This window comes from Onychostruthus taczanowskii, unplaced genomic scaffold (genome assembly GCF_017590055.1).
Source record: "Onychostruthus taczanowskii isolate IOZ18803 unplaced genomic scaffold, ASM1759005v1 scaffold61, whole genome shotgun sequence".
Lineage (NCBI taxonomy): Eukaryota > Metazoa > Chordata > Aves > Passeriformes > Passeridae > Onychostruthus > Onychostruthus taczanowskii.
The window spans coordinates 5,944,603-5,969,274 of record NW_024503790.1 but is presented as its reverse complement, the minus strand read 5'-3'; the positions used below and the strand labels follow the sequence as shown (position 1 = coordinate 5,969,274).

Genomic DNA, 24,672 nt, shown 5'->3' with positions numbered 1-24,672 from the left:
TGGGAGGGTGTTGGGGTGCTGTGTGTTGTCCACTGGAAGGGCATTGAAGGGCTGGAATGTGTCCGAGGAAGGGTATTGGGGGGGGCTGTGCGTCCACTGGAAGGGCATTGAAGGGCTGGAGTGTGTCCAGGGAGGGGTGTTGGGGTGCTGTGCGTCCACTGGGAGGGTATTGGGGGGCTGTGTGTTGTCCACTGGAAGAATATTGGGGTGCTGTATATCCACTGGAAGGGTATTGAAGGGCTGGAATGTGTCCAAGGAGGGGTATTGGGGTTCCGTGTGTCCACTGGGAGGGTATTGGGGTGCTGTGTGTCCACTGGGAGGGTGTTGGGGTTCCGTGTGTCCACTGGGAGGGCATTGAGGGGCTGGAGTGTGTCCACTGGGAGGGTGTTGGGGTGCTGTGTGCCCACTGGAAGGACACTGAGGGGCTGCAGTGTGTCCGAGGGAGGGGAATGGAGCTGGGGAAGGGTCTGCACCACACATCCTGTGAGCAGCGGCTGAAGGAGCTGAGCCTGGCCTGGAGGAGGCCGGGGGACACCTTGTCACCCTGCACACCAACCTGACAGCAGGCTGCAGCCAGGTATGGCCACTCTCTGTCCTGTAACAAGTGACAGGACACCAGGACAGAGTTTTAAGCTGCGCCAGGGCTGCTTTGAGGTGGGACACCAGGAGGAATCTCTCCGTGGAAAGGCTGACCAGGCCTTGGCAGGGCACCCATCCCTGCAGGTGCCCCAGGCGCTCCTGGCGGTGGCACTCTGGCTGGTGACAAGCTGCTGATCGGCCCCAGCTCGGCCTCCATCACCCCAAAACTCCTTCCCTGCCTAAATTATTTTGGGACACCCCTCCAGGCCACGCCCGCCAGCACTAGCCCCGCCCCCTCGCTAACCCCGCCCCTCGCCCTTTGTGCGGCATCGGGGGCGTGGCCTCGCCTCATCGCCCCGCCTTGTTCTGCCGGTTAGCCCCGCCCCCTCCGCTGGCCCCGCCCCCGTGCCGGTGCCGGTGCCGGGCCCGCAGCGGGGCCGGTGCCGCTCGGTTCGCTGCGCCGGGCCCGCGCACGGACACGCGGAGCTCGGGGTTATTCCGGGTGACGGAGGAAGCCGCAGCCGCGGGGCCGGCCCGGCTCCGCCGCGCACCTGCCCGCCCCCGGCCCGCCCCGAATCCCCGGCCGGGGCCGGCGGCGGCGGTGCGGGGGTAGCGGCGACCCGCAGCATCCCCCGGCTTGGGCCGTGGCCGCCCCGGAGCCGTGAGTACCGCCGGGGCACGGCCCTGCCGCCCGCACCTCCTGTGCTCTTCCTCTCCGGCTGCCTCTTCCTCTCCCTCTTCTTCCTCCTCTCTCTTCTTCCTCCTCTCTCTTCTTCCTCCTCTCTCTTCCTCCTCCTCTCTCTCCCGCTGTCCCCGCAGGGCCGGGGCGCTCAGACCCGCGGGAGGAGGGGGAGCGGGGGGGTAACGGCGTGGGGGCACACCGGAGGGGTCACCGGGGATGATGGGGGCACACCGGAGGAGCTGCCGCTCCATCCCTCCCGGCGCATCCCTCCTCGGAGAGCAAGTTTGTTTTTCGGGGTACCACGCAGCACGACCGGGGTGGGGGGACCAGCGGCGCCGCTTCCCGAGGTTTTGGCACAACCGGTGTGGTTCCCAAATACTTGCAGGGGTTTGGAACGACCCATGCCCTTCCCAGCCTCTGTGGCCGCTCTCTCTGCACCGCGGCATCGCCCCCGGGGCCGGCAGCATCCCTGTGCCCTCCTCCCCTGTCCTCTGCCGGCTCCTGGCCGGATCCCGCTGGAAAAGGGGAGAGCAGCAGCTCCGGGCAGAGCGGGGCTGGCCCGGCCCTGTCCCCTGCCCTCGGGGGCTCGGGGCTGGCAGCTGAAGGGCACCGGGAGAAGCGTTTTGCTGGCTTTTCCAAGCTTTTTGGTGGCCTCTGCAGTGGCTGCCAGGGCAGAGGGCTCTCCTTGAGCCACAGCATTGCTGCCGGAGCTGGAGCTGCTCCCGGCCAGGCTGGCAGCTGGGCTGGTTCTGCTGCCTGAGCAAACGCCTCCCTCTCCGGGGAACACAGCCCTGCACCTCGGCAGGAAGGAGAAGGTGGTTGTCCCTGGTTGTCCCTGGTTGTCCCTGGCTGTCCCTGGCTGTCCCTGGCTGTCCCTGGCTGTCCCTGGCTGTCCCTTCTGTGCCAGCCCGCAGGAGCAGTGGCCTTGCTTTGGTGGCTCTCTGTGCAGGATGCCAGCTCTGCTGTGACTCCCTGCTGTCCCACAGCATTATCCCGGGGGGCTCTGCATTGCTGGAGGTGATTCAGCAACACGTGGATGTTTCTGGGTGCCTTTAGCACCTTTAGCCTTTAGTTTGTTCCAGGTCTGGTGTTTTGGGGCTCACTGACCCCTCAGTGTCCAGTGGCCTTTTGGTTTTGATCCCTGCAGCCAAAGCAGAGCCCTCTCTGCAATCCCTTCCCCCTGCACCCCGAGTTTCTCTCCCGACCCGTGAACATCTGCTGGCAATCCTTTATTCAGCACAGCACTGAGTAAGACTCGGGGAGATGTTGGGTGTAGAGATCTGAGTTTCCTTCCTGAGCACTGAGTGATTAATGAATCACAGCAAAGAGCAGCTAATTCAGAGCACACCAGGAGCTGGCAGGCAGAACAGGCACCTGCTCTCTTGGCTTGGGAGCCCAGCATCCAAAGGGAGCTGCTCCCCAGCATCTCGGGGAGCTGGGATGGTCCCTGTGCCCGCTGCCAGCCGAGGGCAGCTCCGGGGGTGGCACTGGGACAGCTTTGTTCTGCCAGCACAGACAGCAGCCATCTGCCCCCGCTCCCTCGGCCAGCCTGGCTCTCTGGAGAGGCGTGGAAATCAGAGCAGGCGTGCTCCGAAGGCTGGAGATGTGCTGGGCAGCCTGCTCTGGGCCCCTGCTTTGCTGCATTTCAGCCTCAGCAGCTCCAGAGCTCGGGCAGCCCCGCTGGAGTCCTGGATCTGCCTGCAGAGCCTGGCCTTGGGAGGCCTGAGAGGCTCCATCTGCTCTGCAACCATCCCTAAAGGATGTGGCTCCTCAGGGACAGGAATTCGAGCTCCTCCAGCTGCAGTTGCCAAGGTCTGGGACCTGCTGGCCTTGGCAGGCCCCCGTTGTGCCAGTGAGCTCAAGGCCATGGTGTCACATGCTCCTCACAGCTCAGCGTTTGGGGATGTGGCCTGTGCTGCTGCTGGCCAGAAGATGGGAGGGAATCCTTTTGTTTCCTGCCTTGGAAAGACTTTCCCAGTGCTCCAAAGAAGCTCAGAGCTTGTTGAGAGCAGGAGGTGCAGAGCTGGGCTGGCAGAGAGGGGCTGGAGGGGGCTTTGGGAGCCATCCCTGACCTGTCATCCCTGTGGTGTGACAGGGCTGAGCCAGGCAGTGCCCACTGGTGACCCTGGTTTGGAGAGACAGCAGAATGGCTTCGTGTCCATCTGTGAAAGATCTCCCTGCCTGTTTGCAGCCAGCAGATCCGAGTGCTTCTTCCTGCTTTCCCTGCTGCTGCTGCCTCGTGTCACGGAGTTATCCTTCCCTTTAGAAGCCAAGTGGTGTCTCCTGCTGAGTCTCACCAAATTCCAGGGCACTGCTGAGCAGCGGTGACCTGCTCTGAGCTGTCCCTCTGTCACCTGGAGCCACCAGCAGCTGGCACAGTCCCTGCTGGGACCAAGGATGCTGCAGGTCTGGGAGGCAGGAGCGTGGCTGTGCCCAGCTCAGGCTGCCTGAGCGCTCTCCCCTCGTGTTCACCTGTCTGAAAAACGAGCTGGGGACAGAGATTCTGTCACAGGATGGGCAGTGCACCCGAGCTGGGCCTGGCCCTGCTGCCTGGGCAGGGCTCTGGCTGTGTGTGCCCAGGTTGGCACTGCCTGTGCCATGAGCCAGCACGGGATGTGACAGAGGCTCCTCTGCCGTGGCTGCTGGGGACACTGGGAAGGGGAATCGGGACATGACCCACATTTGCAGCTCCTCTCAGAGCCAGAGGGCTCGTTTTGCTCAGCTTGTGCTGTGCTTTGTGCTGGGCTCTGGGAGCTGCAGTCTAACCCCAGAGCAGCTGGGGACCTGCACGTTTTGCTGAGCATCTGAAGGCAAGAATCCATTTCCATTCCTTGCTCCTCCCTAACCCGGGAGTTCAGCAGCCCCAAACCTCCTCGAGTCCCGACCCTCACGACCAATTACTTGAAAATGACCCAAATATTGGCACAGATGCCTCAGAATCCCTCAAGCATGGAGCCTTGCTTGGAGCTGCAAAACAGGGGAGACAAAAGCTGAGTTTGGAGGTGGCTGAAGGAAGAGCTGCTGCCTGTGGGAGGTGAGGACAGGGCTGTGGGCACCGAGATGAGGATGATGAGGCTGCCCTTCATCCCTCTGGTACATGGGAATGTCCCAGGGCATTGCTCCTCTGCCTCGTGCTCCCTCCTCTCACTTTCTGAGGTGACTGAGAGCGGCTTGGAGCTTCCAAACAAAACTCCCCAGGGAATAACGAGGAGCTGGCCTTTAATTAGGAGAGATTGGTGTGTGCAGCAGGGCCACTGATGACAGCCCGGGGAGGGGCTGAGAGGCTGTGCCCAGGTCAGAGTGCTGAGAGCCCTTCTTGCCCGGAGCCAGCGCTGTCTCTGTGCCTGGAGCTGGCAGCGGAGTGCAGCTTTTCCCTGTCCTCCCCACCCCCTTGCCGAGGCTCCACATCCTCCCTGGCAGCTTGTCACTTCTCTGCAGATGTCTAGACAGGAGGATTCAGTGCGTGTCAGTTATGCCTAATTCATTAAAAATAAATAAAGAAAGGAAGAAGCCCCAGCCCTCCTGGGAGCTGGGGATTCTCAGTCCTGCAGACTCAGCGCTGGCTGGGCTGTGCTGCCCTGCCCTGCCTCGAGGCTCCCTGGCAGCAGATCCATTCCAGGCAGCTGCAGGAGCAGCAGGGGCAGAGGCAATGAGAGGAGAGGAGGTTTGGAGAGGGTTTTAAGGCCGGGCTGTGCTCCTTGTCCCCGCTGCTCACCCCATTTGTGTGTTCTCGTGTCCCCACCGAGGGGTTCCAGCTTCCCTGGCACTGCCAGCTCCCCAATTCCTGCCCTGAGGGCAGGGCTGCTTCCAGGAGGCACAGCTCCCTTGCTGCCACACTTCATCCAAAATCTCAGCCCTGACCTCTGCACAGCACTGCCAGCTCCCCAATTCCTGCCCCACACTGAGGGCAGGGCTGCTTCCAGGAGGCACAGCTCCCTTGCTGCCACACTTCATCCAAAATCTCAGCCCTGACCTCTGCACAGGTGCAGAACTCTGCCGTGGGGAGCGCTGAGGATCTGCAGCTCAGAGCATCCCCCTGCTGCCAGAGCAGCTCCCTCCCTCTGCTCCTTGCCAGCCAGGCTGAGTCTGCCAGGCTGAGCTCTGCTAGGCTGAGCTCTGCCAGGCTGAGCTCTCCTAGGCTGAGCTCTGCCAGGCTGAGCTCTCCCAGGCTGAGCTCTCCCAGGCTGAGCTCTCCCGGGCTGAGCTCTCCCAGGCTGAGCTCTCCCAGGCTGAGCTTTCCCAGGTTAGGCTTTGCCAGGCTGAGCTCTGCCAGGCTGAGCTCTCCCAGGCTGAGCTCTCCCGGGCTGAGCTCTCCCAGGCTGAGCTCTCCCGGGCTGAGCTCTCCCAGGCTGAGCTCTCCCGGGCTGAGCTCTCCCAGGCTGAGCTCTCCCGGGCTGAGCTCTCCCAGGCTGAGCTCACAGTGAAGCTGGTGTGAGCTGGAGTGTGTCAGTGCCTCTGGGAGCTCCCTGGGTGCAGGCTGAGAAAGGACTGAACCCCAGAGCGTTTTATTTTCTGTGTCAGCGGCGCTGATGTGACACATCCTGGTGGGGACAGCTGCCTGGATTTAGTGCCTGCTTTGCATCTGGCTCCTGGACAGGCACAGCTGAATGGTTCCCATCCTCTCTGCTTGTGTTCATCGTGGGGAAGGGAGCAGGAGAGGTGGGAATGCAATTTATTTTGTAATCGGCCCTCTGGAAGAAGGAATCATTTGGGATATCTGAGTTTGAGGGGTAAGGGCAGTGCAGATCTGCTGTAGCTGTGAAAACAACCCTGGCACTTGATTATTGATCAATTAAAAATGCTGCTCCACTGTGATCCTCTCCCTGCCCAGGGATCCAAGCTTTTGCTCCATCCCAGGGGCAGTTTGGCTGTGCCATTTTGGAGGGCACTGCCCTGGCTCCAGCCCTGGGAGGGCACCTGGCCCCACGGTGCCACCTTGCAGAGCTGTTTGTGCTGCTGTGACACGCTGAGCTGAGTGCCACTGAGGGCTTTGTGCCTTCTCCAGAGGCAGCACTTGTGTGGGAGCTGCAGAGCCGTGCACAAACAGCTGATTTTCCAGCAGGGACGCGGCACAAAGGGATGGGGACACATGGAGGGGATGGATTGGAGCCTGGCTGCACGTCAGGCCTGAGGGCATGGGGGCTGTGCCCTGATCCCCTGTCCCCACCATCTGAGCAGCTGCACAGGATGTGGCCCTGCTGCCTCCCAGCCCTGCTGCCAGACACAAAATCCCCATCCAGGCTGTCAACAAAAAGCTATTCTCCAGGGCCTTCCTGGGGAAAGGGCAGGCTCAGAACTTCTCCCTGGAGGATGCTCTGTTCCCTGTTTATTGCTCAGCACACTTCTTTTCACTCCCAGCAAAATATGGTTTTTTTTGTGTGGAGAGAACAGGCCTCCCTTTGGGCAGGGATCATTTGCATTAATTAACAGAGCTGTTATGCATGGCCACGCTCTGGCGCAGAGAAGCCAAACAAACCCTCCTTTTTTTGTTTTTTTGGGTTTTTTTTTTTCCTTTGCCACAACCTCAGAGTTATTCCAAGGGAGGCAGCACATCCGTCCCAGCCCGTGGGGACACGTGCACTGCTGCTGCTGCCCACAAAAGTGGGCTTGTGCTTCCTCACCCCTGTGCAGCTCTGGACACTGCTCCACTGTCTCCTGTGGGGCAGGCAGGGTTCCCCGTTACTGACAGCCCACAGACCCTCATTTCCTGGCAATGAGGTTTTAGCAGGGAAATGAGGAATGCTCGGTGCTGCCAGCGAGGTGGGGAGCTCGGCACAGGGAGCAGCACTGGGCTGCTCCTGCCCTTTTTCCACACTGCTTTTGTTCTGACCCGTTAAAGCACAGGAGATCCGATGGGAACGGGTTCTTGTGGGGTGGAGGGGACAGGGGGGACTGTGCCCACTGCAGGGCTCCAAGCAGCCCCATGCCAGGAGGGTGACACTGTCCCGTGGGGCTGGCAGGAGGGCGAGCAGCTCCTCGGGGAGCCTGGAGACAAAAAAATCCCCAAGCACAGCTGGCTCAGGCTGCCAGGACTGTGCCCTGCTTTGGGGACAGCCGTGGAGCCCAGTGGCAGTGCAGTGGCGGGGGTGGCACCTCCCTCTTGTCCTGCTGGGCCGTGTCACAGGCTGGGTGACACCGTGGTGGTGTCACAGCTCAGGGTGGGTGGCACGCAGCCCTGTGCCAGCCCTGGGGACCACAGGGAGAGGACACTGAGCTCTGCCTCCTGGCCATGAGGGTCACTGTGTCCCCAGGACAGTGTCACCCTTGTCACTCACCCAGGGCCACAGTGACTCGTGGCAGGGCTGGAAGTGAGCCCAGCGCTTCCAGCTCTTTGGAATTCCCCCCCAAAGCCTCCAGCAGCACCCCCAGCCTGCTGTGGCCTCTGGGTGCTGCCCCAGGGTGGCAAACCCTTCCTCACAAATCCCCAGGAGCAGCAATGCCACCTTTTCCCAGCTGTGTCCTGCCTGTCCCCTCTGAGCCCTGCCACTGCTGCAGATCTGGGAGCTCCTGTCCCCCCTCCCAGCCCCCTGGAGGGACGAGGAGCAGGGACATGACCGAAATACTGATGGGGACAAGTGTGCTCAGCAGGGATGACACAGAGAGAGCAGCCCAGGCAGAGCAGGAAAACCCTGGCTGGGGATGGGGAGAGAGGTGGGGAAGCTCTGTCTGCTCCCTGCCCTAAAGCAGCTCTGGGAAAGGACCTCTAGAGCTTAACTCTGCCCCTCTGGAGCTTAACCCTGCCCCTCTGGGATTTAACTCTGCCCCTCTGGAGTTTAACCCTGCCCCTCTGGAGTTTAACTCTGCCCCTCTGGAGTTTAACCCTGCCCCTCTGGAGTTTAAGTCTGCCCCTCTAGAGCCCAACCCTGCCCCTCTGGAGTTTAACTCTGCCTCTCTGGGGTTTAACTCTGCCCCTCTTGGGTTTAACTCTGCCCCTCTGGAGTTTAACCCTGCCCCTCTAGAGCCCAACCCTGCCCCTCTGGAGTTTAACCCTGCCCCTCTGGAGCCCAACCCTGCCCCTCTGGAATTCAGGGATGTGAATAACAAAACCCCTCCTTTCCATGGACATCTCAGCCAGCAGATGGGAATCAGGAGATGAATTAGGAGATGGGATGTCCCGGGGATGCTGCAGCTTCCCAAATGGGATGTGAGAGGACAGGACCACACTCCCGGGCTGTTCCCTGCTGCCGAGGGCACGGTGACATCCTGCTGTCCCTGCTGGAAGGCAGCACAGGCCCTGGGAGAGCAGGGACCTCGTAGCCAACAGCAAAGGGCATTGCAGGCTTCTCCCCGCTCAGGAAACATGTTTATTCATCTTTTTCATCCTCCCCCAGACTCTCGTAGCGCTACAACTGCTCCTTAAAAAGGCAGGAGCAGGCTGCCTCCGTGGCTGAGCAGGCACAGGATGCTGGCTTGCTATTTTTAGGCTCAGCAGGGCTGATGTGGAGGTGTGCAGGAGCGGGGGCTGAGGGGATTCTCTCGCCGCAGGGATGCAGCTCGGGTTGGGTTCAAGATGTTTTTTCCCTGCTGCTGCCTCCCCCTCCTTCCTCCTGCTGCTCAGTCATCCCCTCCTCGCCCCCCCAGCTCTGGGGGCTGCTGGCACAGAGGCAGCCAAAGGCCTTGTGGAGCAGCCTGGATGCAAAGAGCAGCAGGGGGAGGGAATCTCAGTGTGAATAAATGTTCCTTGATCAGGCAGGTTTTGTTTTCCTAGAAGCACAGAATGGTTTGGGTTGGAAGGGACTGTAAAAATCATCTGGTTTTGTGGGCAGGGACACCTTCTTCCACCATCCCAGGGTGCTCTGAGCTCCATCCAGCCCGGCCTGGGATCCAGGGGCAGCCACAGCTTCTCTGGAAAATCCATTGCACCTTCTTCCACCATCACAGGGTGCTCTGAGCTCCATCCAGCCTGGCCTGGGATCCAGGGGCCACAGCTTCTCTGGAAAATCCATTCCAGGGCCTCCCCACCCTCACAGGGAAGAATTCCTTCCCCATATTGAACCTGAATTTCCCCTCTTTGTTTGAACCAAGTGACATTTCCTCGGCAGGGCCTGGTCAGAGCTGTCAGGGTCGCTGTCAGCACAGGGTGCTTGAGCTGTGGTGGCTCCCACAGGGATCACCCAGGGCTAAAGCCTGCATTGATGCCTTAAGTTTGAGCTTTCACATTTTCCACATTCTGTACTGCATTGGGATATAACCCTGAGCTTCATATAAAGTGTTAGCAAGTTTTCCTCGCAGCTCAGTCACACAAAATAATCCTTTTTGAGCTCCAGAACCAAGGACACTGCTGCAGCTCCACGCCCAAAAAGTGTAAAACAACAGGGAATGGAGGAGAGCAAAGTGGGAGGGTGGGACTGCATCACCTGGAGCTGCAATTGGACAGTTAACCCAATATGGAAATGGACCAAAACTGATAAAAGTGAGAAAACTCATGACCCATTGTCCATCTTGGATCCACCTTGGATCCATCTTGGGTCTGGCTTGAGTCCATCTTGGATCCATCTTGAATCCATCTTGGGTCCACCTTGGGTCCATCTTGGGTCTGTCTTGGATCTATCTTGGGTCCATCTTGGGTCCATCCTGGGTCCATCTTGGATCCATCTTGGATCCATCTTGGGTCCATCTTGAATTCATCTTGGGTGCATCCTGGGTCCACCTTGGATCCATTTTGGGTCCATCCTGGGTCCACCTTGGATGTAGCCTCAGCCAGGCTCTAGCACTGCCCAAGGTGAATCCTCTGAAGGCCATTCACTAACTCCCCCGGTTATTCCTGTCCCCCTTGCCAGCCTGTGTTCCAGGTCACCTCTTTGAGGCTAACCCTCTGTTTCCCCCCTGGCAGAGGCGGTGGGAGGGGGCTCCCCCCTTCGCTGCCCGCCGCAGCCATGGAGGGGGGAGTGCAGCTGCTGAACCGGGACGGGCACAGCATCTCCCACAACTCCAAGCGCCACTACCACGACGCCTTCGTGTGCATGAACCGCATGAGGCAGCGGGGGCTGCTCTGCGACATCGTCCTGCACGTGGCCACCAAGGAGATCAAGGCCCACAAGGTGGTGCTGGCGTCGTGCAGCCCCTACTTCCACGCCATGTTCACAAGCAAGTAGAGTCCTCTCTTCCCCAGGGACAGGCTGGCAGCTCTCCCCTCTCCAGATCCCTTCCCTGGCAGCTCTCCCCTCTCCACATCCCTTCCCTGGCAGCTCTCCCCTCTCCAAGTCCCTTCCCTGCTCTGTCCCCCTCCCCGTTCTCACTGCTCTGCTCTTTCATGTGTCGTTTCTGTGAGTAAGAGCAGGAATATTCCTCATTTCACTGCCTTCCCTGAGTCCCTTTGCCCGTGTGCAGGATCCTGGTGTCCCCCTCCTGCACAGGAGGTGTCCCCCATCCTGCAGATGGCCCCCAGTCCCTAGAGCTGGGCAGGAAACCTTCCAGAAACAAACCACTTGTTCCATGCATGGTTTAATCCTCCATTTCCCTCCCTTCCCTGATTCCCTTTGCCCACAGCTCCCTGCACAGGACCCTGGTTCTTCTTCTCCTGTCCTGGCCCCCAATTCCTTCAGCCTCTCCTTGCTAAGAGCTGGGCAGAAAACCTCCCTGGGCTGTGGTGTGGAGGTGGATGCAGCTCATTCCATGCATGGTTAAATCCTACGCCCTTCCCTGATTCCTTTTGTCCTCAGCTCCCTGCATGGGATCCTGGTGTCCCTCCCTGCCTGGGATCCTGATGTCCCTCCTCCAGTCCTGGTCCCATTCCCTAGAGCTGGACAGAAAACCTCCCTGGGTTGGGATGCAGAGGTGGATGCAGCTCGTTCCACGCATCCTCTGGGGGGGGAAACAGCCCTGCTGGGGGGTTTTGTTCATTTTTGGTGTCCTTTGTCCCAGATGAGATGAGTGAGAGCCGCCAGACCCATGTGACACTGCATGACATCGACCCCCAGGCTCTGGAGCAGCTGGTGCAGTATGCCTACACAGCTGAGATCGTGGTGGGAGAGGGGAATGTGCAGGTAGGAGCTGTTCCCCACATCCCCCTTCTCCACAAAGCTGTTCTGTACCACATTTTCCTCCTGGGCACTCCTCTCTCCTCCTGCTCAGCACTGCCAGCTGCTCCTATGGTGGCAGCTGGGTCTGGCAGTGGTCAGGGAGTTGAGCTGCTTCCCTTCCCAGAGGTGGCTCCTCAAAGCTCTGTGCAGTTCCCAGCCCTGTTCCTGAGCACCTGCCGTTCTCCTGGCCCTGGGGGGTGTTACAGGTGTCCTTCCCAGCTGTTCTTCACCTTAGAAACCAGGAATGCTCTGTCCTTTCTCTGCTTCTGTGCCTGGAGGTGCTCACTAAACCTGCTCTGCTCTTGCCTCACAGTGGGACGAGGGTGAAAATCATTTCCTTGCCCTGGAAACTCCCTTTTCCCCCATTCTTTTCCACTGTGCCAGACCCTTCTTCCTGCTGCCAGCCTGCTTCAGCTCAATGGTGTGCGGGATGCTTGCTGCAAGTTCCTGCTCAGCCAGCTCGACCCCTCCAACTGTTTGGGCATCCGGGGCTTTGCTGACACCCACTCCTGCAGCGACCTCCTCAAGTCTGCCCACAAGTACGTCCTCCAGCACTTCGTGGAGGTGTCCAAGACAGAGGAGTTCATGCTGCTGCCCCTAAAACAGGTGAGGCCCCGCTGGCAGTGTGCAGGTCTGGGTGCAGCAAAGCTTGTCCTGCTCTGTCTGTCAGGGAAAAGCCCGAGGGATGTGCACTGAGGGGATGGGCTTTGGCAGGGGGTGTAGCCAGGTTCTGGGCTTTGGCCCCATTCTGTTCAGGCTGTGGGAAGAGCTCTGTCAGCAGGCTGAATGCCACGGGAAATAAGGATAGGAGGGTAGGACAGGGGGTCATTTTGGTCATTGGTGCTCGCCACGTGAGCTCTGAGCACACTGCCCTGGCTCTGGGAGCACAGCCCAGGGAATGGGTGCTGGCTGCCCTGGGCACGTGGCTGGGATGTTTAAATCAGCTCAGCTAATCTTTCTTGCTGGTCATCATGTGGTGCCAATGTGGCCCTGGCCCATCTCCCTGGGCAGGAACAATTCCCAGTCCTTGCTCTGCATCACCGACCTGTGTGGATCAGGATCAGACACCTCCCCTCACCCATCCCCGGGGCAGTGGGAGGGTGACAATGAGGGGAGGGTCCACATCTCCCCCTGCTGCAGCTCTGCAGCCGTTGGCAGGTGAAAGGACAGTTCTGGAGCAGCCAGGGCTGCTGGGTCTGTCCCAGGAAATATGGAAGGGACAAATGCCAGCGGAGTCATCTCCCTGCTGCCACTGCCAGTGACATCAGGGAGCATTGTCAGGCATTGCAGCAGCCTCAGCCACAGTGGGGGGAAAAGAAGAGCCAGGGAGGGTGGTCAGAGCTGTCCCCACAAAGCTGCACCTGCTGCTTTTGGAGCAGCTGGTTGCTGTTTGGAACCCCCAGCATGTCCAGGAGGCAGAGCTCTGCCCCTGGCACTGCTGCTCCACCGTGCTGGGAGCTGGGAATGTCTCCTTTCCTCCCAGTCCATTCCAAGCAGCACTGCCCTCCCCACCCCGCCCTGCAGGTGCTGGACCTCATTTCCAGCGACAGCCTCAACGTGCCCTCGGAGGAGGAGGTGTACAGGGCTGTGCTCAGCTGGGTCAAACACGACGTGGACAGCAGGAGACAGCACGTGCCCAGGGTGAGCCTGCTGGGAAGGGGCTGAGAGTGCTGGGAATGGGGAGGGAGTGCTGGGAAAGGGGGACAGTGGGCTGGGAAAGAGGTGAGAGTGCTGGGAAGGGGGCTGGTTGTGCCCACCATCTCTGAGTGCCTGGGCTGGGTGGGCACATGGCTGGAGGAAGCTGCAGGACAGGGCAGGAGCAGCAAGTCCTTGTCCTACCACTTCCAGTCCAGGCTGGCAGGGACCTTAAATCCCATCTTGTTCCACCCCCTGCCATGGGCAGGGACACCTTCCACTAACGCAGGCTGCTCCAACCTGGCCTTGAACACTTCCAGGGATGGCGCAGCCCCAGGGCAGCCTGTGCCATGCTCTGAGTAAAGAATTTCTCCCTAATCTCAACCTGTCCCCCTTCAGCTCCCCCTGTCCCCCTGCCCCGTCCCACGCCCGCGTCCCAAGCGTGCTCTGCTGTCCCCCCCAGCTCATGAAGTGCGTGCGGCTGCCTCTGCTGAGCCGGGATTTCCTCATGAGCAACGTGGACACGGAGCTGCTGGTGCGGCACCACTCGGAGTGCAAGGACCTGCTCATCGAGGCCCTCAAGTACCACCTGATGCCCGAGCAGAGAGGGGTGCTGGGCAACAGCCGGACGCGGCCGCGGCGCTGCGAGGGGGCCAGCACCGTGCTCTTCGCCGTGGGTAAGGCCCTGCCGCCCCCCCGCCCCGAATTCCTGCCCTATCCCGGGGGGGTTTGGGCCGTGTTTGCTCCCCTCGCCCTCCCCGAGCAGGTGGAGGGAGCCTGTTTGCCATCCACGGCGACTGCGAGGCCTACGACACGCGCACGGACCGCTGGCACATGGTGGCCTCCATGTCCACGCGCCGGGCCCGCGTGGGCGTCGCGGCCATTGGGAACAAGCTCTACGCCGTGGGAGGGTAAGGGGGCACGGGGAGGGGGGCACGGGGCTGATCCGGGAGCACGGATGGGCAGTGTGATCCCAGATTTCTGGGGGGCACAGGGCTGTGCTGGGAGCACGGATAGGCAGCATGATCCAGGATGTCTGGGGGGCACGGGAGAGTGGCACGGGGCTGATCCAGGAGCACGGATGGGCAGTGTGAGCCCAGATTTCTGGGGGGCATGGGGCTGTGCTGGGAGCACGGATGGGCAGCATGATCCAGGATGTCTGGGGGGCACGGGAGAGTGGCACGGGGCTGATCCAGGAGCACGGATGGGCAGTGTGACCTGGGATCTCTGGGGGGCACAGGGAGGGTGGCATGGGGCTGCTCTGGGAGCATGGATGGGCAGCATGACCTGGGATCTCTGGGGTGGCCGTGGAAAAGCCCCTTCCCTGCACTCAGGGATCTCTGTGCCCCTGGCATGGCTCCTGCCAGCTGCTGCTGTGCTCTCTGAGCCAGGCAGCTGAGATTCCTCCTGGCAACTGTGGGACAGCGGGGAGGAAAGAAGTGAGGTCCCCCCAAAAGGGTTTTCATGCCAGGAGCTGTGTGGTCAGAGCAGGGCTGCCCCCACAGGAGTGACCTGGCAGGGATGTGTGGGAAATGCCCCATGGGCATTCCCCATGGGCAATGCCCCCTCCTGAACTGGGGCATTGCCCTCCCCTTTCCCTTAGAATGCCAGACTGGTTTGGCTTGGAGCCTTAAAGCTCATCTCATCCCACCCATCACACCTTCCACCATCCCAGTTTGCTCCAAACCCCATCCAGCTTGGACACTTCCAGGGATCCAGGGGCTGCCACAGCTTCTCTGAGCAGCCTCTACTCCCCTTCTGTCCCTGCAGCTACGATGGGACCTCTGACCTGGCCACGGTGGAGTCCTACGACCCTGTCACCAATTCCTGGCAGCCCGAGGTGTCCATGGGCACCAGGAGGAGCTGCCTGGGTGTGGCAGCCCTCCATGGGCTCCTCTATGCTGCTGGGGGGTACGATGGGGCCTCGTGCCTCAACAGGTAGGGATTGCCTTGCTCCAGCCCTCCCTGCTCCTGCATGCACTGTCCTTGAGCTGGGAGCCCTGCTCCTGACCCTTCAGTAGATGTTTTGCAACTCAGCTCCTTCTTCCAGTGCGAAAAAATGCCCACTTTGTAGCCCTCTGCCCCAACAGAACCCAGCCTGGGTCAGCTCCTCCTTTTCCCCTGTCTATCCCCAACTCCCTTGGGAGCTGCCCCATGTCCAAGAGCTTTGACCTGGGCTTTTCCAGTGTCCCAACTTTTGTCCCTGTGTCCCTGCAGCGCAGAGAGGTACGACCCCCTGACGGGCACCTGGACCTCCATCGCTGCCATGAGCACCCGGAGACGCTACGTCCGCGTGGCCACGCTGGGTGGGTGCTGCCAGGGGGGCTGGGGGGTCCTGGGCAGGCTCTCCTGCACTGCTGAGGGTTCCTTTTGCTGCTCTGCTCCAGTTCCTGCCCCCTCTGCCACGTCCTGGGGTGCTCCCTGCCTCTGCCCTTCTCAGACTCCCTGACACCTGGGGTTCATCACGCTCTGGAGGTTCCACAAATTGTTCCCTTCTGCTTTGGAGCAGGGGGCTGCCTGTGGGGGATCCCCTGTCCCTGGAGAGAAAGGGGCAGCCTGATCAGTCCTTCACTGTGGAAGCAGGACAATCCTTTCAGCGATGATCCCAGCCCCACTCTCACCCCAGCAGGAGCTGGATCTCCCTGGGGATGCTTCCCACCTGGCCCAGTGTCCCCGTGCCTGTGCCCTGCCCTGCTCTCTGCTTTCAGCTCTTGCTGCTGACTCAGAACTCCCCTCCCCTCCATCCCCAGCTCCTTCTGAGCCTGCCACAGCCGATCCTGCTAAAAATCTCCAGCCTTTGCAGGAAAGTGCTAAAAATACCCCGGGGCTCCGGCAGGGAGCACTGTATGAGGAGGTCAAGGAGCAGCAGCAGCAGGAGCTCTCTGGGAGGCTTTGCAGAGGAGCTGCCTGATGAATATTTCACACCACTCCTGCTGGAAGGGCAGGGAGCCGGGCTGGCCATGCTGGGAGGAGCTGCCCGGGGCAGGGGAGGCTCAGCCTGGACTTGTGTGGGCACCTCCAGAGTGGCACCTGTGGTGAGGCTCAGCCTGGACCTGTGTGGGCACCTCCAGAGTGGCACCTGTGACGTTGTGAGTGGCTGTGCTGGGACAGGGATGTGTCTTTAGCTCATGCCTGTGCCTCTGTCTTTGCAGAAGGCAACCTCTATGCAGTTGGGGGCTACGACAGCTCGTCACACTTAGCCACGGTGGAGAAGTACGAGCCCCAGGTAAATGTGGGAGATTTGGGTGACTCTTGTGCTTCTCCCCTCTTCAGGAAGGCCTTACCCCACCGTGCATGGCTGTGAGACGGAGAGGGATCAGCAGGGACAGGGCATCCAGGGTGCAATCCTGAGCAGAGTGATCCCAGGCTGCTCTGTGAGAGCTCTCTGTGAGGTTTTGGCCACCAGAACAGCCTCTGGCCCTGCTGCCCGTGGTTCTGTGGGCAGCAGGGATCCTGTCCGTGCCCTGAGCTGTTCCCAGCTCCCAGTTGAGCTCCTGCTGGCTGCACACCCAGCGTGGTGAGCAGGGAGCGTGGCAGGCTGGGGACACGTGTTGTGCCCAGGGCCACAGCTCTGCTCCAGCAGGGTCGGTCACTGCAGGAAGATCAAAGAGAAAGTCCTGGAGGCTCTTCGTGAACTGCAAAGCCCCAGCTGCACTCACACAAATTGGAAATAGATACAGCTCAATCCCCGGGGCTGGGCTGGCATTCAGCTGGGGCACAACTGGTGGCCTGGCACGGGGATCTCTGTGCCCCTGGCATGGCTCCTGCCAGCTGCTGCTGTGCTCTCTGAGCCAGGCAGCTGAGATTCCTCCTGGCAACTGTGGGACAGCGGGGAGGAAAGAAGTGAGGTCCCCCCAAAAGGGTTTTCATGCCAGGAGCTGCGTGGCCAGAGCAGGACTGACCCCATAGAAGTGACCTGGCAGGGATGTGTGGGAAATGCCCCGTGGGGTGGCTGATGGGTTCCCTGTCCCCAGATCAACACCTGGAGCCCCATTGCCAACATGCTGAGCCGCCGGAGCAGCGCGGGCGTGGCCGTGCTCGAGGGGATGCTCTACGTGGCTGGTGGCAATGATGGCACCAGTTGCCTTAACTCCGTGGAGCGCTACAACCCCAAATCCAACACCTGGGAGAGCGTGGCCCCCATGAACATCCGCAGGTAAGGGGCTGTGCCCCTCTGGAGCCTCAGCTGCTGCAGCAGGAGCGGGGATCTCACCTTGTGGTGCCATAAAACACAGGCACATCCTGGGGTTTTAGGGTTTGTGGCTGGCTCAGCACGCTCGTGCTGTGCTGAGAGGGATTGGAGGGAGAGCCAGGAGGGCACAGCAGGGATGTTCTGCAGAGGGATTTATCCTCAGCAGTTTGCGTGGTCATAAAGAACCAGGGGTTGAGCTGGCTGAGCCCACGGAGGTGCTGCTGGGCTGTGGGAGGAATTAAGGCTTGCAAGTCCGAGCATTTTAGGCTCAGAGGGTTTGGTATTTGATGAGGTTTGGTATTTGATGAGGTTTGGACGAGAGTGTCAGAGTGAAGGGGGAGATGTGTGGCTCTGTGCTGTGCTCTGCCTGTTTGTGCCCCAGCGGTTCATTTCCACCGGGTGTTTGTGGGGTGCCAGAGCTCTGGGCAGGTCCCTGCCGTGCTGAGCTCCCCCCACACCTCCCAGCCTCACCCCTGCCCTCTCTGCTCCGTCCTTCCAGGAGCACCCACGACCTGGTGGCCATGGACGGGTGGCTTTACGCCGTGGGGGGCAACGACGGCAGCTCCAGCCTGAACTCCATCGAGAAGTACAACCCCCGCACCAACAAGTGGGTGGCCGCCTCCTGCATGTTCACCCGCCGCAGCAGCGTGGGGGTGGCCGTGCTGGAGCTCCTCAACTTCCCCCCGCCCTCCTCGCCCACCCTCTCGGTGTCCTCCACGAGCCTTTGACACCGAGCCCGGCCGTGCCTCGGCCCCGGGGGACAGCGGTGGCACCCGCTCGCTCTGAGCGGGGAGCACAAACGCCAGCCCAGCCCTGCTCTGGGGGGCTCTCCCTGCTCTGGGGACACCCACGGGGTCACCAGGGCCACCAAATGTGCTTCCAGGGCCGGCCCTTCCCTGGAGGGCGAGCAGAGGGGGCTCTCCCTCCGGCCAGACTCATCCAGCACCCCCCAAAAGCTCCTTTGGGCAAGGGGGAACCCGAACCATTGCTGCTTCTGGGATTGCCGTGCTCCAGCCGTGCCACCGGGCACCGCCAGCCCCGTGGTGGCCCCGGGGGACACGGCCGATGTGCAACCCCCCTCCTCTGAATGTCACTGTAGCCAAACTCAGCCCAAGCCTGTGTGCACTGCTCCGGACTCTGGGGCCGCTGCCCCGCTCCGAGGGTGTCTCTTTGATGCCTTAACCACAGCAAGAGAAGAAGCCCAGCCCAGGCACAGCCCTGCAGGATGGGGAGGGTCCTGACCCCTCCAGTGCTCCCCTGACCCTCTGGGATCCCAGCTGAGCGTGGCTCTGGCCAGGCAGGTGGCCGCAGGGACCTTGGTGGCATCGCTGCCATCGCTGGCCCAGGCTCCAGGACTGGGACTCTCTGGGAATGGCCTGGCCTGTTTGCTGTTCCCCTCTCTGCAAAGCAGATTCTGGGTTTGTGGAAAGGAATCAGTTCTTGGAAAAAGAACAGTCCAGCCTTCTGAACGAGAAGGATTGCCTGGCATTACTTTTTTGGGTATTAATTTTTTTATTTGCCTTTTTTTATTTGAACGCTAATATGACTTCATATCCCTTTATTTTTTACACTGCCCTGGTATTCCCCATCCCCTCTGCTCTCGAGGCAGCAGAAGGGATGCAGTTCCTTTTCTCATTTGTTGAGGAGATGATTCCTGTGCCCTGGAAGTTCTCTCTGGATGGGTGGGGTGTGTGCATGTGTGAGATGCCAAAAGCAGCACGGGAGGGACCATTTCCAATTAGCGACTCCCTGGCAATTAAGCAACCACTTTAATGAACTAAAGCTTGGATAAATTAGCACTGTTAGGCCTGTCCTAGAGCCAGGGCTCCCGTGCTGTGGTGTTTTCAGGGTGTGCTGTGTGTGTGAGCCATGAGCTGAGGCACAGGTCAGGTGCTCTCCACACCACAGAGGAACGACTCAACCACTGGTACCTCAATCGTGTTCAAATGTAGCATTGCAAATATGGTCCAACTGTTTGGAACTCGTTCCTTTCTCCTTTTTTCCCTCTTACTCCCCAGTTCTCAATCACAGAGCTCAGATTTCACTCGTGTGGTACTTGTGGGCCTGAATTTTCAAGTAGATTTCTGCTTCAATTTTCAAGAGATTTCTGCTTTTTAAACTCTTCTGAAAGATGAGTTTAAAATGAGACAGGGACTCCCCAGCTTCAGATCCTTTTCTTGGCAGTCTCATTTCCCCTGGACTGGAGCCTGCAAGTTTTCCAAGCTCACTGGCCTCCCTCACAAGCCCACTCACAGTGCCTCACGTTGTACACCTGGAATTCCCAGCAGCTTCTGGAAAGCAGGGCTGCTTCCCCCTCCAGCCTCTCCCCAAGGACAGTCTGAGCTTCTCAGGCTGAGGAGGCCTTTTTGGCTTTTGGAACAGGCTCCAAATCTTCTTTTTGTCCCCTTCTCCCTGCCCCAGCCTGTCACAGGCCAGCAGCTCTCCCTGTCCTGCAGAGGCCCCTGTGGGTGTCCAGGCTCTGCAGTTGTCTCCTGGTCCATGTGGGCTGCCCCAAGAAGGTCAGAGCAATCTGCTTTGTGCAAAAAAATGATGAAACCAGTGAAATCTGCTCTGTTTTGTGCATGTGCCTCTACCCAAGTGAGCTCTCAACCCTTTCCATCCCATTCCTGAAATCAACATCAGGATTTCACTCTCCTGCTGGGCTCACATCAAGGTGTCCCTGGCTCCAGGGCCCCCTTTGGAGGAGGAGCAGCCCAAAAGCCCCATGGAGAGGTGGAAGGGGCTGGTGCTGAGGAGCTCAGGAGGAGTCAGGAATGAAGGGAGAGTAGAACCCAGCCAGGAGCTGCAGTGCAGGAGCTGCTGAGGGAGAAACAGGGCTGGTTTCAAAATAGGAATGAGATGTGGCAGTGGCTCGGCCTCTGCTCCAGCTGGGGCTGCTGCAGAGTGGAGAGGGAGCTGTGCCTTGGGAGCAAAACCTGAGGGAAGTGAAAAATGCAGCAGCTGGGAGAATTTTGATGCCACGTGCCCTTGGCTTCCGTTGGGATCCTCAGCGGCCACACTGCAAATCCTGTGTGGTGCTGTCCTGCTTCCTGAGGAGCAGGGACAGGGCACAGTGACTCCTGTCCCCCCTGGCTGGGCCCTGAGCAATATCCCACTGAGCCTGACCCATGGGAACCCGGCGAGGAGGGAGCCTCCTGTCTCTGCTGCCCAAACTATGCAGGAAAAGGGCAAAACAATTCCCCAGCATCTTCTGGGGGTCCCGAGCCCCCCGACCCACACTGTGTGGACACGAGGTGTCAGCACCTGCCCTGGGAGATGCCAGGGCGGGATTGCTCCTGGTGCTGCACGTCCCCTGCCGAGGAGGAGGAGGAGGAGGAGAGCTCGGAGGGGACGCGTGTCTGTGTCTGTCTGTCTGTGCGTAGCAACCCTGTCTGAGGGGAGGAGAACAACTCTGTGTGGCTTCCCTGCCAGTTTTAGTCCGTGGTGTCTCACCCAAGATGTTCCTTGTCTGAATTCCCCAGCAGAGGAGCATCCCCAAGCCAGGGGGCTCCGGATTCTGGGGTTTTTCCCAGCAGGGCCAGGCAGGAGCCCCTGCCCTGATTTGGGGGCAGAGGCTCCCTTGGCCTCCCTGCTGGGCACACCTGGTCCAGATCCATGTCCAAGCGTTGTCACTTTGATTTCTCTGTAACTTATCCGACTTTATTTATGTGGAACTCTGTTTCTCTGAATTTTTTGCACTACATGGGACTGGGGAGGGGATACAAGCAATAGAAGCCAACGTGTACAATAAAGACATTTTCTTGAATATCGGATCCTGCCTCGTGCATCCTTCACTCTCCCTTCCCTTCCCTGGCTGGCTCCTGGGGCTGCTCCCTGCTTCCAGCCAGGGCAGGGATCCCAGGCAGAGGGTGCACTGCTCTGCATCTGCCTGAGCAGCCAGGGGAGGTTCAGGTTGTGTCAGGGGAGGGTTTGGGATGGAGATCAGGGAAAGGTTCTTCCCCAGAGTGTTGGGCACTGCCCAGGCTCCCGAGGGAAGGGGTCCCAGAGTTCCAGGGGCATTTGGGCAATGCTCTCAGGGTAGTGTTATTGGGGTGCCTGGGCAGGGCCAGGGGTTGGACTCTGATCTAGTGGATCCCTTGTGACTTGGGATGTGATTCTATGAGCTCTCATCTGCCTGGTTCCAGGCTTTGAGGCTCAGAACTCCCATCTGGAGCCCAGCTGGGACTGGCCCTGCTGGTGGGGGTGTTGGTAGAGGAAGCCAGAGGGGCCCAAACCACTTTGGAAGGCTCTGCTGTGGCACAGCTGAGCTAAAAGGAGCAGCTTTTTGCCCAATCCCAACCCCAGGCTCAGCTGAGGGTGTCTGGGGCCTGGGTGGGTGTGAAGGGCTTTGTATTCCCATTTCAGAGCTGCTGCTCCATTATGGGAATGCTGAGGCCATTTCAGAGCTGTTCCCCAGGATGGGAATGCTGAGGCCATCTCAGAGCTTTTCCCCAGGAGGAGAATGCTGAGGCCATCTCAGAGCTTTTCCCCAGGAGGAGAATGCTGAGGCCATCTCAGAGCTTTTCCCCAGGAGGAGAATGCTGAGGCCATCTCAGAGCTTTTCCCCAGGAGGAGAATGCTGAGGCCATCTCAGAGCTTTTCCCCAGGAGGAGAATGCTGAGGCCATCTCAGAGCTTTTCCCCAGGAGGAGAATGCTGAGGCCATCTCAGAGCTTTTCCCCAGGAGGAGAATGCTGAGGCCATCTCAGAGCTTTTCCCCAGGAGGAGAATGCTGAGGCCATCTCAGAGCTTTTCCCCAGGAGGAGAATGCTGAGGCCATCTCAGAGCTTTTCCCCAGGAGGAGAATGCTGAGGCCATCTCAGAGCTTTTCCCCAGGAGGAGAATGCTGAGGCCATCTCAGAGCTTTTCCCCAGGAGGAGAATGCTGAGGCCATCTCAGAGCTTTTCCCCAGGAGGAGAATGCTGAGGCCATCTCAGAGCTTTTCCCCAGGAGGAGAATGCTGAGGCCATCTCAGAGCTTTTCCCCAGGAGGAGAATGCTGAGGCCATCTCAGAGCTTTTCCCCAGGAGGAGAATGCTGAGGCCATCTCAGAGCTTTTCCCCAGGAGGAGAATGCTGAGGCCATCTCAGAGCTTTTCCCCAGGAGGAGAATGCTGAGGCCATCTCAGAGCTTTTCCCCAGGAGGAGAATGCTGAGGCCATCTCAGAGCTTTTCCCCAGGAGGAGAATGCTGAGGCCATCTCAGAGCTTTTCCCCAGGAGGAGAATGCTGAGGCCATCTCAGAGCTTTTCCCCAGGAGGAGAATGCTGAGGCCATCTCAGAGCTTTTCCCCAGGAGGAGAATGCTGAGGCCATCTCAGAGCTTTTCCCCAGGAGGAGAATGCTGAGGCCATCTCAGAGCTTTTCCCCAGGAGGAGAATGCTGAGGCCATCTCAGAGCTTTTCCCCAGGAGGAGAATGCTGAGGCCATTTCAGAGCTGCTGCCGAAGGAGGAGAATGCTGAGGCCATTTCAGAGCTGTTCCCCAGGAGGAGAATGCTGAGGCCATTTCAGGGCCTGCAGGAGCTGCTGGCACCAGCCCTGAGGCCTGAGGGGGAGCTGGAATGCCTGGCCCGGCTGCAGCCCCTCGTGTCCCCTTTCCTGCTGCTCCTGCTTTGGCTCCTATAAATAACTGAAAGCTCTGAAAGCCTTCCTGGAGTGCAGGGGGGCTGCTGCCCAACCATTCAGGCTCTCCTGGAAGCAGATCCAGGGGCTCTGGGAGAGCTTTGTGCCCTCACGCTGGTGACAGGCCTGTCCTCAGCCACTGGTGTAATGCCTTAAGTTTGAGCTTTCACATTTTCCACATTCTGTACTGCATTGGGATATAACCCTGAGCTTCATATAAAGTGTTAGCAAGTTTTCCTCGCAGCTCAGTCACACAAAATAATCCTTTTTGAGCTCCAGAACCAAGGACACTGCTGCAGCTCCACGCCCAAAAAGTGTAAAACAACAGGGAATGGAGGAGAGCAAAGTGGGAGGGTGGGACTGCATCACCTGGAGCTGGAATTGGACAGTTAACCCAATATGGAAATGGACCAAAACTGATAAAAGTGTGAAAACTCATGACCCATTGTCCATCTTGGATCCACCTTGGATCCATCTTGGGTCTGGCTTGAGTCCATCTTGGATCCATCACGCCCAAAAAGTGTAAAACAACAGGGAATGGAGGAGAGCAAAGTGGGAGGGTGGGACTGCATCACCTGGAGCTGGAATTGGACAGTTAACCCAATATGGAAATGGACCAAAACTGATAAAAGTGTGAAAACTCATGACTTGGAGTCCACCTTGGGTGTAGACCTGGCCAGGCTCTTGTACTGCCCGAGCTGTGTTCTTTTTAAGGCCTTTTAATAAATCCCCGCTTTATTCCTTTAACTCTGTCTAGCCTTTAACTTCCTTTATTTATTTTAAACCCCACTTTATTCCTTTAACCCTGTCTAGCCCTTAACTTCCTTTATTTATTTTAAAACCCACTTTATTCCTTTAACTGTCCAGCCTCTGTTCCAGGTCAGCCTCTCAAGGCACCAGTGCCACCTGGCCCTGCCAGCCCTGCTGGTGTCACTGCTGTCCCAGTGAGCAGACAGGACCTGTGACAACAGCAGGACATGCAGCAGCAGCAGCACTTGTGCCCCTGCTCTGAGCTGGGAGGTTTTATTTAGAACCAACTGGAGGAACAGCACGTTTGTGGTCACGGCCTGAGCGTGTTAGCCACGGATCCGAGGAGGAATCACACTTTTCTGCACAGAACACAGCCGGGGCTGTTTGCTGCAGGGTCTGACCACGGCCAGGAGGTGCTGGGCTGTTGTTGTGCTGTTTGCCAGCTGTGCGGAGAGCAGAGAGCAGCCCCTGCCATGAAAATCACGGAATTTGTGGTGGGGGCCCTCCAGAGGGGTGTTGTGCTGGGCCAGGAAGGGTTAATGGATTCTGGGCACCAAGGGGAGGGGGGAAAAGGAGCTGCTTTTAAAGGTCAAAAATGGGGAGAAATTTTGTGGCACATCCGTTCTCAGCTGCTCTCTCCTGGCGAGTGTGGCCTGACCGTGCAATCCCTTTTTGGGGAATATTTTGTTACTGAAAGGGTGAAACCACCACAAATGGGAACAGTCCAACACCCCCTGTGTGTCTATCAACCAACCCCAGCTTGATTCCAACAGATTCTCCAGGAAAACCTCCTAAAATAACCTGTAGATTTGTCACATCACATCCTTTTTGGTGTTAATTACATCACTGTTATTTATGTTCACTAAATCTGATTTTTTTCCAAACGTGCCATCAATTCAATTCGTTTTGACAAGATCTGATTTCCACAGCCCCGTGTTGATTTGTATTAATTATATTCTCCTCCTGTAATTCTCAAAGTTAATCCAACTCCCTCACAGCTGTTACATCATTTTCCCAGGAATTACTGTCAACTGGCAACCCCATAATTACCGGGGTGGTTTTTTACCCATGGAAACATTGATATCCCTGTTAAATTATGCAATTTCTGTGCAAATTCCATGGTCCTGCAAGACTGAATTGCAACAGTGACTCAAACCCTTTGTGTTCAGCTCTTTCAAACTTTCTAATGTGAAT

The 24,672-nt window shown here is 58.9% G+C and overlaps 1 protein-coding gene across 1 annotated transcript; it reads left to right on the top strand.

Annotated features, from left to right (window-relative positions):
* The first annotated feature begins 1,118 nt into the window (after positions 1–1,118).
* On the top strand, positions 1,119–17,969 carry KLHL17 (kelch like family member 17). Its single transcript, XM_041419576.1, has 12 exons — positions 1,119–1,240; positions 10,095–10,348; positions 11,126–11,247; positions 11,668–11,889; positions 12,808–12,924; positions 13,382–13,595; positions 13,685–13,829; positions 14,689–14,856; positions 15,136–15,224; positions 16,071–16,144; positions 16,893–17,074; positions 17,610–17,969. The coding sequence occupies exons 2-12, from the start codon at positions 10,138–10,140 to the stop codon at positions 17,836–17,838; spliced, it is 1,773 nt and encodes a 590-aa protein (XP_041275510.1). The 5' UTR covers positions 1,119–1,240; positions 10,095–10,137; the 3' UTR covers positions 17,839–17,969.
* Positions 17,970–24,672: the final 6,703 nt, after the last annotated feature.

What these genes read in the sequence shown, in the direction of transcription:
- KLHL17 (XM_041419576.1), top strand. Translation starts at nt 10,138, where the DNA reads ATGGAGGGGGGAGTGCAGCTGCTGAACCGGGACGGGCACAGCATCTCC. An exon ending in AAGCTCTACGCCGTGGGAGG is followed by an intron (nt 13,830 to 14,688) that starts GTAAGGGGGCAC and finishes CTGTCCCTGCAG; the next exon opens with CTACGATGGGACCTCTGACC. An exon ending in TGGAGAAGTACGAGCCCCAG is followed by an intron (nt 16,145 to 16,892) that starts GTAAATGTGGGA and finishes CCCTGTCCCCAG; the next exon opens with ATCAACACCTGGAGCCCCAT.